Source organism: Podarcis filfolensis, assembly GCF_964270895.1.
Source record: "Podarcis filfolensis genome assembly, chromosome: 5".
Taxonomy (NCBI): domain Eukaryota; kingdom Metazoa; phylum Chordata; class Lepidosauria; order Squamata; family Lacertidae; genus Podarcis; species Podarcis filfolensis.
The window spans coordinates 35,542,877-35,554,835 of record NC_139608.1 but is presented as its reverse complement, the minus strand read 5'-3'; the positions used below and the strand labels follow the sequence as shown (position 1 = coordinate 35,554,835).

Genomic DNA, 11,959 nt, shown 5'->3' with positions numbered 1-11,959 from the left:
TGATTGGACCCCCCTCCCAGTGCAAATCTGCGTCTCTTGGTGGTGGTGGGCAAAATAAGCGGGCATTTTCATGCTGCTGATTCCATGTGGACTGCATGCACAATAAACAACCACCTGGAGAGACCCTTTTATTGTTTTTGTTGCAACAGAGCAGCACCAATGTCCCTCTAGCAGTGTTTTGTTTGAGCATGTTGCAAGCTTGCTTCATGTACAACTGCCGCCCTTAAGCCTACTTCCTCACAGAAACAGTTTTCTTCTAATCACTCATTTGTCATTTCCCTCTATGGGCAATTTTTTCCTTTAAAACGGTACGGAGCTGTTGGACTTGCCCATCATGGGAAGAAGGGTTCATGTGACTGGTGTGATTAAAAAAAAACTAGTTAGATCCAGGTCTGACCATCTAGGGAGAAAATAAGTTGGGGCCTGCCCAGGTTTCAGTCGCCAGAAGATTATAAATAGTTGCCAGCTGTTGGTGCCCTTTCCAGAGAAACCTCTCTTGTGTGGATTATTGCAACGACGGCAACAACCTTTGGAGCTGAGCGCAACTTTGATACCACCAGTTCCTTGGATCTGCATCAGTGCTTTCTATTTCTCAAAGGTAAGTGAAAGACCTAGGAAGAATTAATTCTGTAAGGACCAGCTGATGGTGGGTTTGCTGTGGTGGCAAAAGAGTCGAGGAACCTGAAACTGGAATTCACTTTCCATTTCCCAGCTGAGATGGATTCAGGACATTTCTAGACTATAAACTGAAACAGGTGTTGCTTCTTCCTGGCTGTATAATAGATCAGTACTCCTCATGCATTCATGTTTCTGCAGTGCTCACACAATGTTGTCATCATCCAATGGCAACCCATATTCCCTCCTCCCTGCCCCCATTTAATCAAGATTTACCGTTTATAGGGGAAACCCAGTTATTAAAAAAACAAACAAACTCTGATGTCTACCACCCTTTTGTGATATCTCAGTGTCCCATTTACAATAGTATGTGGCTATCCAGATGGAAACACAGTATTGTTAGTTTATTATTATTTCATTTATATACTACTTGTAGGGTTGCCGTATTTTAGAGAGCAAAAAAGAGGACACATTTGCCGACCTCTACTTTTAACTATTGGGACGCGGGTGGGGCTGTGGGTAAAACCTCAGCGCCTAGGGCTTGCCGATCGCATGGTCGGCGGTTCGAATCCCCGCGGCAGGGTGAGCTCTCGTCTTTCGGTCCCAGCTCCTGCCCACCTAGCAGTTCGAAAGCACCCCTAAAGTGCAAGTAGATAAATAGGTACCGCTTTATAGCGGGAAGGTAAACGGCGTTTCCGTGTGCTGCGCTGGTGCCGGCTCGCCAGAGCAGCTTCGTCACGCGGGCCACGTGACCCGGAAGTGTCTCCGGACAGCGCTGGCCCCCGGCCTCTTAAGTGAGATGGGCGCACAACCCTAGAGTCGGACACGACTGGCCCGTACGGGCAGGGGTACCTTTACCTTTACCTTACTTTTAACTATGGATTGCTATGACGACTCTCGTGAAATGACCTGTCCTGGATAAAGAGGACATATGGCAACCCATAGTCTCTAACTGGTGTGCAAGAAGGCAACAGAACAGAGACAAAATTATCTTTTTCTCTAATCTTTTTGTAAACCGCATTGAGGTTTCTTGCAATCAAGTGGTTTATAAATTTTATGAAGTAAACAAATAAAACTAGATAAAATTAACTATAAACTTGGTGTGTATCTTGGGGTGGGGGGTCTTTACTTGAAATGCCAGCTGAAATAAAGAGGTCTTCTTCACTAGGTGCTGGTGTGTGGGGGTATGTGAGAGTCCTGTATAATCTCCGACTGTAACTGTTAGAAGTTGTTAAGTTGTATACATCCTTCTGGAATTTCTTTGGGAGTAAGGAATATGTGTTTTTTAAAAAACATATAGCCATAAGTCTCCAGAGGGGAAGGGCCATGCTGAATTATATGGGTGTGGTATGGGGTGTTCTGTGCAGGATATCATGCTTTGCTGAACTTCCAGAGGTTTTTGGAGTTCTTGCCTAAAGAGACAGCAGTTATATGGGATTTGGGTAGGGGAGCATCTTTTCCCAAACATACGTCAGCTACCAATTTTGTGACCTAAGGAGAAGCTGTTTATTGGGAAAATAGGAGAAGGCAATCAAAACCACTCACCTGGGAGAGAGAAGAATAACAAGGAACGGGGGGGCCGCGCTCTGAATGTCCTTTTTATTGTGCATTCATGATGATTTGTGCCCTTGACTTGCAGGTACCAGGGTGGTTAAATGTACTCCTGCATCCAATGCTATTTGTGCCTGTAAAAGTTTAAGGATGGCCATGCTGCTTCATTAACAATTCCTGCGTGGCCCACAGCTTCCTGCAGAAATCTTATGTTTTTTTGTACCTCAGATGTTCTGATTGTTACTGTTATTTTGCTTTTGTTGCACTATAGCACTAGGGTACCCTGGCAATGTTCCAAATTAAATGCCTTTCTTTGTGACACACCCACTCTCCCAAACTTTTTGTCAATGCTGTATAGCAGCGTTCCTGTCGGGGTGTTGGAAGGAGCTACGGTTTAGCACAGGAATCGCAGCCTGAACATAAAAACTTTAAAAGGTAAAGGTAAAGGGGCCCCTGACCATTAGGTCCAGTCATGACCAACTCTGGGGTTGCGGCTCTCATCTCGCTTTATTGGCCGAGGGAGCCGGCGTACAGCTTCCGGGTCATGTGGCCATCATGACTAAGCCGCTTCTGGCAAACCAGAGCAGCGCATGGAAACGCCATTTACCTTCCCACCGGAGTAGTACCTATTTATCTACTTGCACTTTGGCATGCTTTCGAACTGCTAGGTTGGCAGGAGCAGGGACTGAGCAACGGGAGCTCACCTCGTCGTGGGGATTCGAACCGCCAACCTTCTGATCGGCAAGTCCTAGGCTCTGTGGTTTAACCCACAACTTTAGAAGTGGCAAAATCAAATGGTGATATGGTTGCATGGCAATGTAGCACAAATAACATGAAAAGGCGTGGGGAGAGAAACTTGCCCTCTTGTGCCTCTCCCACATACTTCTTATAGATGCCATATGCTGGCATTCTTGTGGTCTGCCCCCCGCCCCCCTGCAAACAAGGATGGTTTAACACACCAGTCATAACCCAAACAAAGTTTTTTAAAGTGTGTAAATGGAAGTTTGGTGGCCTGGCATTGCAGTTTGACTTACTGCTGTGGGGAAGGGAAGCGGGGATGGCAGGAGCATGGACGATGGAATGAGCAAAGTTAAAGTTTGGATGCAATAGTCATAGAATTGCAGAGTTGGAAGGTACCCTGAGCAACCATCTAATCCAAACCCCAGGAATATGCAGCTGCTCCATACAGGAATCAAACCTGGGACCTTGGTGTTATCGGCACCACGCTCTAACCAACTGAGCTGCAGAAGCACCGGGGAAACATCACTGATCAAGTAGAGTGATGACTAGATGGTCCAGTATAAATCCATTTAAAATGTGCCATTCATGTGTCAATGACATGTTACTGCATGCCCAGGTAATGGGAAAGACAGTCAGGAGAGGGTCAGGGTATTTTGGGCAGGAAACTAACATTGCAGAGTTGTCATCAGCCTGGCTGTCCGAGGCACATCTAGCCTTAAAATAAATGGGTGGGACCTGCTAGAAAATGTGGTGTGAAATGTTCTTGCTCAGGATACTCCATTCCATTCCCCTGCCCCATCTCCCCAACTACCAGTTAGCATTCCATGCCCTGACCACTCAGTATACTCTGCTTATTGAGCTGTTTTGAAGAGTCTCCACCCCCACACCACATAGGCTTTAAAGATATTTTTAGACATCTGCAAACCTCCCTCTTATGCAAGGGCAGTGCCATTTTTGACGGCTTAAACAATGTCACTTACAGCCCAACCACTGCAAGTAGAGGAAATGATGCTTTCACATTAGGAAATTTGCAAACCATCCCATTTAACTCTCCCTCCCTTTGCCCTGTTGACGGTGTGGGGGGCGGCAAAATACCTTATGGACACATTCCTGGTCTGCTTTTAACAATTTTTCAGGGTGTAGTTATCTGTATTCTGTGAGTCTTGTGTCTCTGACTAATCTGTACATGACCCTTTAACAGCCAGTGCAGACCATTGGGGCTGGGGCAGTCTGGCAAAGGACAAGATGGCGTACCTCACTCCATGCGCAAACTGGCAATGAAATTTATTTCAACGGTGTCATTCACTGGTTTGAGGGAAAGCACATCGATCGGCAGTATTTCTCAAGAAACTACAGGACACATATGGATTTTGGATCATGTGTACTCAAACAAAATGCTCTAAAGCCAGAGAAAACAGAAATGCTTACACAGTCTGTGACTCTTTTCTTCATCTTTGCAGGGCTCTCTGCTGACAATGTGCGTGGGGACGTGTGCTAGGATCCTGGGGCCATGCCTCTTGACCCTGGGCCTGCTTTCTGTTGTTGCCAACACTCTCCTGCTCTTTCCCAGTTGGGAATGGCGTTATCTACAGATGGGTCACATCACAAAGAAAGCTATGCTGATGCCAGGAATGTGGGGAGGAGGCTTATTGGTAAGTGGATATTTTTCTGTCAAGAATCTGCATAGGAAACTGTAAGGCCCGCTCTTTTTGTCTTCTGTCTTCTGTTTTGTTGTTTATAACCAAACAAGGTTTTGTCATTGGAGGTGGGCAGGCTACATGCAGAGCAAGGATATACTGAAGAAGAGTTTGGATTTGATATCCCACTTTATTACTACCAGAAGGAGTCTCAAAGCGGCTAACATTCTCCTTTCCCTTCCTCCCCCACAACAAACACTCTGTGAGACTTCAGAGAAGTGTGATTAGCCCAAGGTCACCCAGCAGCTGCATGTGGAGGAGCGGAGATTACGAGTCTACTGCTCTTGACCACTACACTACACTGGCTCTCAGTTTTGCCTGAAAATTCCATTCATGATACTCTGAAGAAAATTTGTCCAATCCAATGGCAGTTTGGCATGCAGTATCTTATATCTTGTATAAATTGACCAGGGTTGTATCCAATGTAGTGCTACCACCAGCGCAAGGATATACACTTGTGTAATGGAGCATCCCTCCCCCCCTTTCCCCCATGGGACCCCTAAATCTGTCCTAGGGGTCCCACCAACCCTCTGGAGCAGATTTGGAGGACACAGGGCACGCATTGTGGAGAGGGAGGTATGTTCCACAGCCATACATCCTTTTGTCGGCAGAACAAGTTAATTGGATTCTTCCCCAGATTTCTGAAAATTCTCAAAAAGGATGGCTGAGCTATAGCCGTTTAACCCATGTGCATTGAAAGGGTGCTGTGCATGCTTCTTCTGTGCGACATGCTACTCCATGTTTGCTTTGCATGTGAAAAAGAGAGAGAGAGTAGCTGTCATGAGTGTGGTTTCATTTGATTTGCATTCTCTGGTTGGCTCGTTTCTTCCAGTGATCTGCTGCACTTTTTTTTTTAATATATATATGTCTGCTATGTTCTGCAGTGAGCTACATTCCAGGGTTCCTGCAAGCCCCTCTGACCTGCTTTGCTTGGCTTAGTATGAATGAGCAAACACACAGATTCCCAGACTGAAGATCGCAACTACAGGACTCCACCTGCGGCCATGCTGCTGCTGGGCTACCCAGAGCTAGCGAAAGTTGTTAACCGAATCCCACCCCAATAAGTTTCAATTTGTGTATTGGTTCAAGAAGTGCAAATGAGGTAGTTTCTCATTAAGATTCAAACAGAATCAAATTGACACCCCGCCGCTTAGCAGAGAAGGGTGTTCATTCTGAATCACTTCTGTCTTCCACAGGTCTTCCCAGCCGCAGTTCAGATCACAGTTATTGGATTCAGGGGAAAGAATGTCTCCTGCACTTGTGGAACTTGCCAAAAGGTATGAGGGTGGTAGCTCATTTGTTCCGCTGATGAAAGGCCCTCAGCTTTAACGGCAGGGCTTAACAGTCAAGATTCTTGACAAAGTTCCAGTTCGATACTGTACACGGTTCAGCATTTTCATAGTTCTCAGAGTGGTTTCACAATCAATTCCTCTTCCCAGGTAACTCTGAAAATTGTGGCTCAGAGAGGGGAATGGGGGTCTCCCAGTGACTATAGTAGTACCTCTGGTTAAGAACTTAATTCGTTCCAGAGGTCCTTTCTTAACCTGAAACTGTTCTTAACCAGAGGTACCACTTTAGCTAATGGAGCCTCCCGCTGCCCCCACCGTGCAATTTCTGTTCTCATCCTGAAGTAAAGTTCATAACCCAAGGTACTACTTCTGGGTTAGCGGAGTCTGTAACCTGAAGTGTTTGTAACCCAAAGTGTTTGTAACCCAAAGTAACACTGTACAAGGATTATTTGGGAGCAGTGCTTTTTTCTGGGGGACACACAGGGGTACGCATACCCCTAAATATTTTGAGAATCATTGAGGGGCAGTATTTCAATATGAGTAGGAAAATGAGAGTACCCCTAAACATTTTTTTAAAAGAAAAAAAAAACACTGTTTGGGAGACTGTTAAAGGAATATTGCAGTGCTTTGAGAGTATGGTCCTGATATGACTGAAGACCAAGAAGAAGGAAGTTGACAAGCAGTGCCAGCCCTAGACTGGTTGTCAACATGAAGGCAGGCAGATGGGGGCTGGATGAAAGAGGTTAATGGTGAAGTCCTATTTGTCCTAATGGACCAGACACTACACTTTTCAACCTGACTCCACTAGTCACTGCCAAGGTCAAGGACCTTGTCATGCTCCACTCTAATCCAAACTTGGAGGGTGCATTCCCCCATCCAGGAGCCTTGCGGCCTGTTGCTGGAGCAGGGGAAAAAACCTGGTGTCTGTAGTATAGCAACCAGAAGTTACCATAACTACTCAGGTCATTTTCATAAAGCCCTTTAGAACCAATCTCCCTTCCCATTGCTCCTAATTACTGAGGTTCAGTAGTACAGTTGAAGGGGTCTTGCATAACTGGAATTAGGCCACTTCCAGGCTGTCAATACCTTCGGGTGGGATTCGGTCACGTACCAGCAAATTCAGGTTACACAATTATCAATGACTGGGAGGTCTTGAGCAATAATCCCACTTCCTCAAAACATCAAACTTCTCATGATAAGGAAAGTGACAGGAAACTGCGCTGGAACACAAAACGGAGTAAGCGCTCATTAAATAGCCATCGCCATCTCATCTCCTTGCAAACAAGTCAGGATCAATGCTCGGTTATCAGGTCATCTGGAAGTGCCCTTAATTTCTATGCCTCTTTTGCCCACAGATGTTTCTCTCCATTGTATTATCAGGACTGGCCTTGCTGGGATCAGCTGCTTGCTTTGTTTTGTCTGGTGTGGGCTTGACAGAGGGACCTCTCTGCTTTTATAGCTCCACCACCCACAATGGGACGCAGATGACTCAGTGGGATTATCCATTCCTTCAAACACACAGTCAGTCCTCAAACATCAGGTAAAGAAACCTGGAGGTCATGGGTCATTTTATGGAAGAGCAATGCCTATTAACCTGTGTTGAGAGCTGTTTTTGCTTAGTGGTGAAAACTGAGACTCGTTCTCCATTGAGTTCAGAGTCAAGGCCAAAAAAATGAGCCACAAGCAATGACTTGATGATAGGCCCCTCCAGAGAGGTGGGGATTTTGCCAGGTCTATTCTGCAGGACTAAATGGATGCTGCACTGCCCAAACATCATTCCACTTTATTAATTCTTCTGTAATGCTTCCTGAGTGATACTGCAGTATTGCTGTCCAGGGGACCCCTCTTATGCTATAATAGAGTGCCCCAATAGAGTGGTACCTCTGGTTGCGGACGGGATCCGTTCCGGAGGTCAGGCTGGATCCCAAGGTTTCCGCCACTGGAGGACCGCTTCTGCGCATGCGCACGTGACGAAACCTGGTAAAATACTTCCGGGTTTGCCGCTTACGTATCCCGAAGTTTACATAACCAGAGGGTTACGTAAGCGGAACTACTACTGTACCATCATGAGCACAAATAATCATGAATGCACAATAAAAAGGATGTCTGAAAGGGCATATGGCTTTCTGTATATTGTTGGTCCTGAAGACAGAACAATTATATAGACGGTGTCAGTGTTTCCAAACAAGTTCTCTGTTACTGACTCCCATTCAATGTGGCTCATGCAGCTCAGGAGACCGTATTGGCATTGGTCAACTAAATTGTGAGGCTAGCTTGAGCTATTTCCCAGGGGAATATTCCCTGTCCTGTGCATCAAAACATATACAGAGAAACTGGACTGGGGGCACTGGCAATTGCAACAAGCACCAAAGAATATGCAGGGATAACGTTGCTGGGAGGGAAAAGGTGAAGGAGTCTCAGCATGCATGGATCACTTATTGAGGAACTCTATCATAATGGAATGTCAGTAGAACCGGGATGTCAACAAAGCAGCGACACTTGCAAGTGCAAGGAATCCTAAGGCAGAGAGGTCTTCCGTCCAGGTGAATTACTATTACTGCTACTAACTTAGACAATGTTGGTGTTGGAAGGGCAACCACATGTCTTTGGTCTTGAGACAATGCAACCAGGGAAGACAATATTTAATATTATATTGTAAATGTAAAACCATTCAAGGAAAAATGGAGCACAGGACAGCATACTCAGTAACCCAGTAAATCCAGAAATCTTTATCTAATATTCTGTTGGAAGCCTCCCAGAGTGGCTGGGGCAACGGCAACCTAGTCAGATGGGTGGGGTATGAATAATAAATTATTATTATTTTAAAATGTACAAAAATATCATCTCCTGAATGAACAGCTTTCCCTTATCCTTAGTTTATAATGTATCTTCACTTACAACTTTCTCATTCAAAATCTGTTCCTTTAAGGACTCGGAATTATTTGTATGATCCTCCCCTTTGGAACAAAGTGTGCATCGAGCCACGTAATATTGTGAGCTGGAATGTCTATTTCTTCTCGGCTCTCTTAATCATCAGCACAGTGGAAATGGTCCTTGCTGTTCTCCAGATCATCAATGGCTTTTTTGGATGTTTCTGTGGCTTATGTGAAAAGAAATAGGTAACAGGAATCCACTAAAATTTTGTAACTTTGTTGTTGTTGTTGCATATGGCTTGTGAATGGTCCCTCCGCCTGCATCCACACACCAACAGGGGAAGATTGAAGCAAGTGATGGTTGCTGACATTCCTTCTACCTTTGTCAACGCAGATACCTAATAAGAAGGGTAGCAGTTGGTCAGAGTAGTTTACTTTGTGATAGTGGGAAGGGGAATAACATAATATGAATGCTGGTTGACCAATAGAGAAATCTTCCATATTGCCACATTACCAAAAAGGCAGCAATAAAAGTCAGACATGCAACGAAGATACAGATCACTAGGCTCATATTGCATCATGCAGCTGCTGCTGCCAGTCTGTTTTGTACTCTAGTCTAGAAATATTAAAAGGGATAGAGCAGGGTTCTGATGGTGGTTTAAGCAGTAGGTAGAGACCAAATAGCTTTGTGGATGCTTGGAAAGCTGCTGTGTGTGTGTGTACGTACACACACACACACACACACACACACACACACACGTGCAGTTGGGGAGTAAGTAGGGAGAGTCAGCAATAGTAGAAGAGGGGAAAGGAAGTTGTGTGGGCCCATAAGATGAATGCTAAAACCCACAATTCAGCAATATTTTTGCTAGAGCCAATCAAAATATCACAAAATAGTGAGCAAGCTTTTGATTGCTCCAGACCTCTTAAACAGGCAGGATGTTACACAAAGTAGTGAGAAGGGCAAGGGAGGGCACTAAAAAATAACAACAAAAGAAGTCTTAAAGTTGTAGCCATAAAGATTACATCCCAAGATGGAATGAGAAGAAGACGGCAGGCAGGAGACGTGAAAGAAATCTAGGATTCTGGGACAGAAGAATAAAACGTCTGCTCCTAATATTTTAGAACATGGAGTCCCAAAGTTACACAGATCTTTACCCAGCCCTGAGCAAAATGCACTGGTTCCTAGTTCTAGCTCTGGCAGCTCACAGCTGAAAACAGCATGCCCTTGAGCAGTTTTGAAACTAATGACATTTCATTTTGTTTCCCTCGTTTTTGCAATTACATTATATCAGGAGAGGTGAACTTGTGACCCTTCAGAGGTAACGGACTTCAACTCCCATCAGCCCCAGCAAGCATGGCCAATGGTCAGGAATGATGAGAGTTGTAGTCGAGCAACATTTAGAGGACTCCAGATTAATCACCCTTGCACTATATATTTTACTGAACCAATTTAAATAGGTTTGGGAGTATATATTTAAGGGGGGCGGAATTAAGAGAAAACTGAGTCAAACTCTGATGAAGATTTCTGTGAAACATGCAGACCAGCATACTCAGATACTTTGGCCCCCACACTTTTATTGTTTGCAACATCAGTTCTTTAGGATCAAGATGACAGACTTCATTTACTTAATCTCTGTATGTGAGATTACAAAGATATGTGCATTAACCTGTATCCGCAATCATCAACTTTCATTGCTGCAGCCTCTGCGCATTTCTGATTCCTCTGTTGTTCCTGAAGCCTCAAGATGCTGTTTGCCAGACAGTAATGAGCCATCACCCACCTTTCAGTGCAAGGAATATCATTGTCTTCCATGGGCATCATTGTCAGCTACTGTCAGGAGATGTAGTCTGGAACAGCTGTCACTAAGGAAATGCTTACAGTGTCACAGATCTAGAATGACGTCCTGGGTTTATTGATCTCTGTGCTTTGAGATTTAGTACTGTTGTTGTGTTATTTATTTAATTATTTATACTTAACATCTACCCAAGTCCTCCTTTCCTATGTTGAATGAACACATTTTCGTGTTCCTGCTATTTCTAAAATTCAAACACTCCTGCCGGCATGAAATCAAGGCAGAAAGCATGTTGGGATGTTCTGGGGGGGGGGGGGGAATGGCTACACAGGAGGCATGAATGTAGAGATTTTTTGCACACAGGTTCAGTTTGTATCAGGTCTTCTGGCTTTGGGGCTCTAATTTCTGCCTCCCGTGCCACAGCCCCTTCAAGTGAGAAGGCCAAACCTGATGAGCAACATATTTTTCAGTTTGTGGCATCATCAGTTCACAGGTCCGTGTCATGGATTGGTTGGCAAGTGGAAAGAGGCACCACTAAGAGCCACCTAATACATTGGTCTAAGAAAGGGATCAGTGCTGCTTTAGTCAGAATTTAAAGTTTAGAGCTAGTCAAATGCTAGAAATGTGTACATTTTCTCAAGCAAAGGCAAGGATGGTCTAGGAACAAGACAGAGCAACATCAAGGAGACAGTTCTAATCTGTTTTGCTCACATGAGAGGCCCCTGAGGCCCTGCAGGGCTGCAGAAATGGAAACTGCCTTCCTGAATTCTCTTTGCCAACCATACACATTCCCACCCTCCAGGAAGGGGAACCTATGGACTTCCAGATGTTCCTAGATAACATCCTGGACCATTGGCTGGACTGCCTGGGGCTGATGAAAGTTGGAGGCCAGCAGCATCTGAGAGGTCACAAGTTCCTCACCCCTGGATGAAGGGAATGTGTAGAGTTGACAAGTCGCACAACCCCAAAATCCATTCAATACTTTTAAATACTCATATTAAGATTGGTGTTTAATTAGTTTAAAATTAAGGAAAACAAATGTACAGTACATCTGTACGAACAGGTAATTTTAAAAGAATTGCAATATTTCCGATTATGCTGCTGAAGATGAATTGGGAAGGGAAGGGCAGGAGAGCTGTGCTTCCAGGTCTGTGTTTTGTATACCTTCTGTAGGGCTGCCATATGTCCGTGTTTTCCCAAAAATAAGCTCAACAACTTTGCCCGGATTTTCATCTTTGGAAATGTGGCAACCCTACCTTCTGTTACAAGAGTAGATTCAGGAGACTTGTTATTTTCAAGAGAGAGGGGAGTATATTTTGAGTGGGATGACCTGTATTTCTTCTTCCATAACATTCAAAACATGTCAGAAAACAATTGCCTAGCTGTGTTATGTTCAG

At 44.7% G+C, this 11,959-nt stretch overlaps 1 protein-coding gene across 1 annotated transcript; it reads left to right on the top strand.

Annotated features, from left to right (window-relative positions):
* Positions 1–308: 308 nt before the first annotated feature.
* TM4SF19 (transmembrane 4 L six family member 19) lies at positions 309–11,668 on the top strand. Its single transcript, XM_083615005.1, has 6 exons — positions 309–598; positions 4,368–4,559; positions 5,801–5,881; positions 7,249–7,433; positions 8,823–9,012; positions 10,471–11,668. Exons 2-5 carry the CDS (start codon positions 4,383–4,385, stop codon positions 9,010–9,012), a joined length of 633 nt encoding a protein of 210 aa, XP_083471131.1. The 5' UTR covers positions 309–598; positions 4,368–4,382; the 3' UTR covers positions 10,471–11,668.
* Positions 11,669–11,959: the final 291 nt, after the last annotated feature.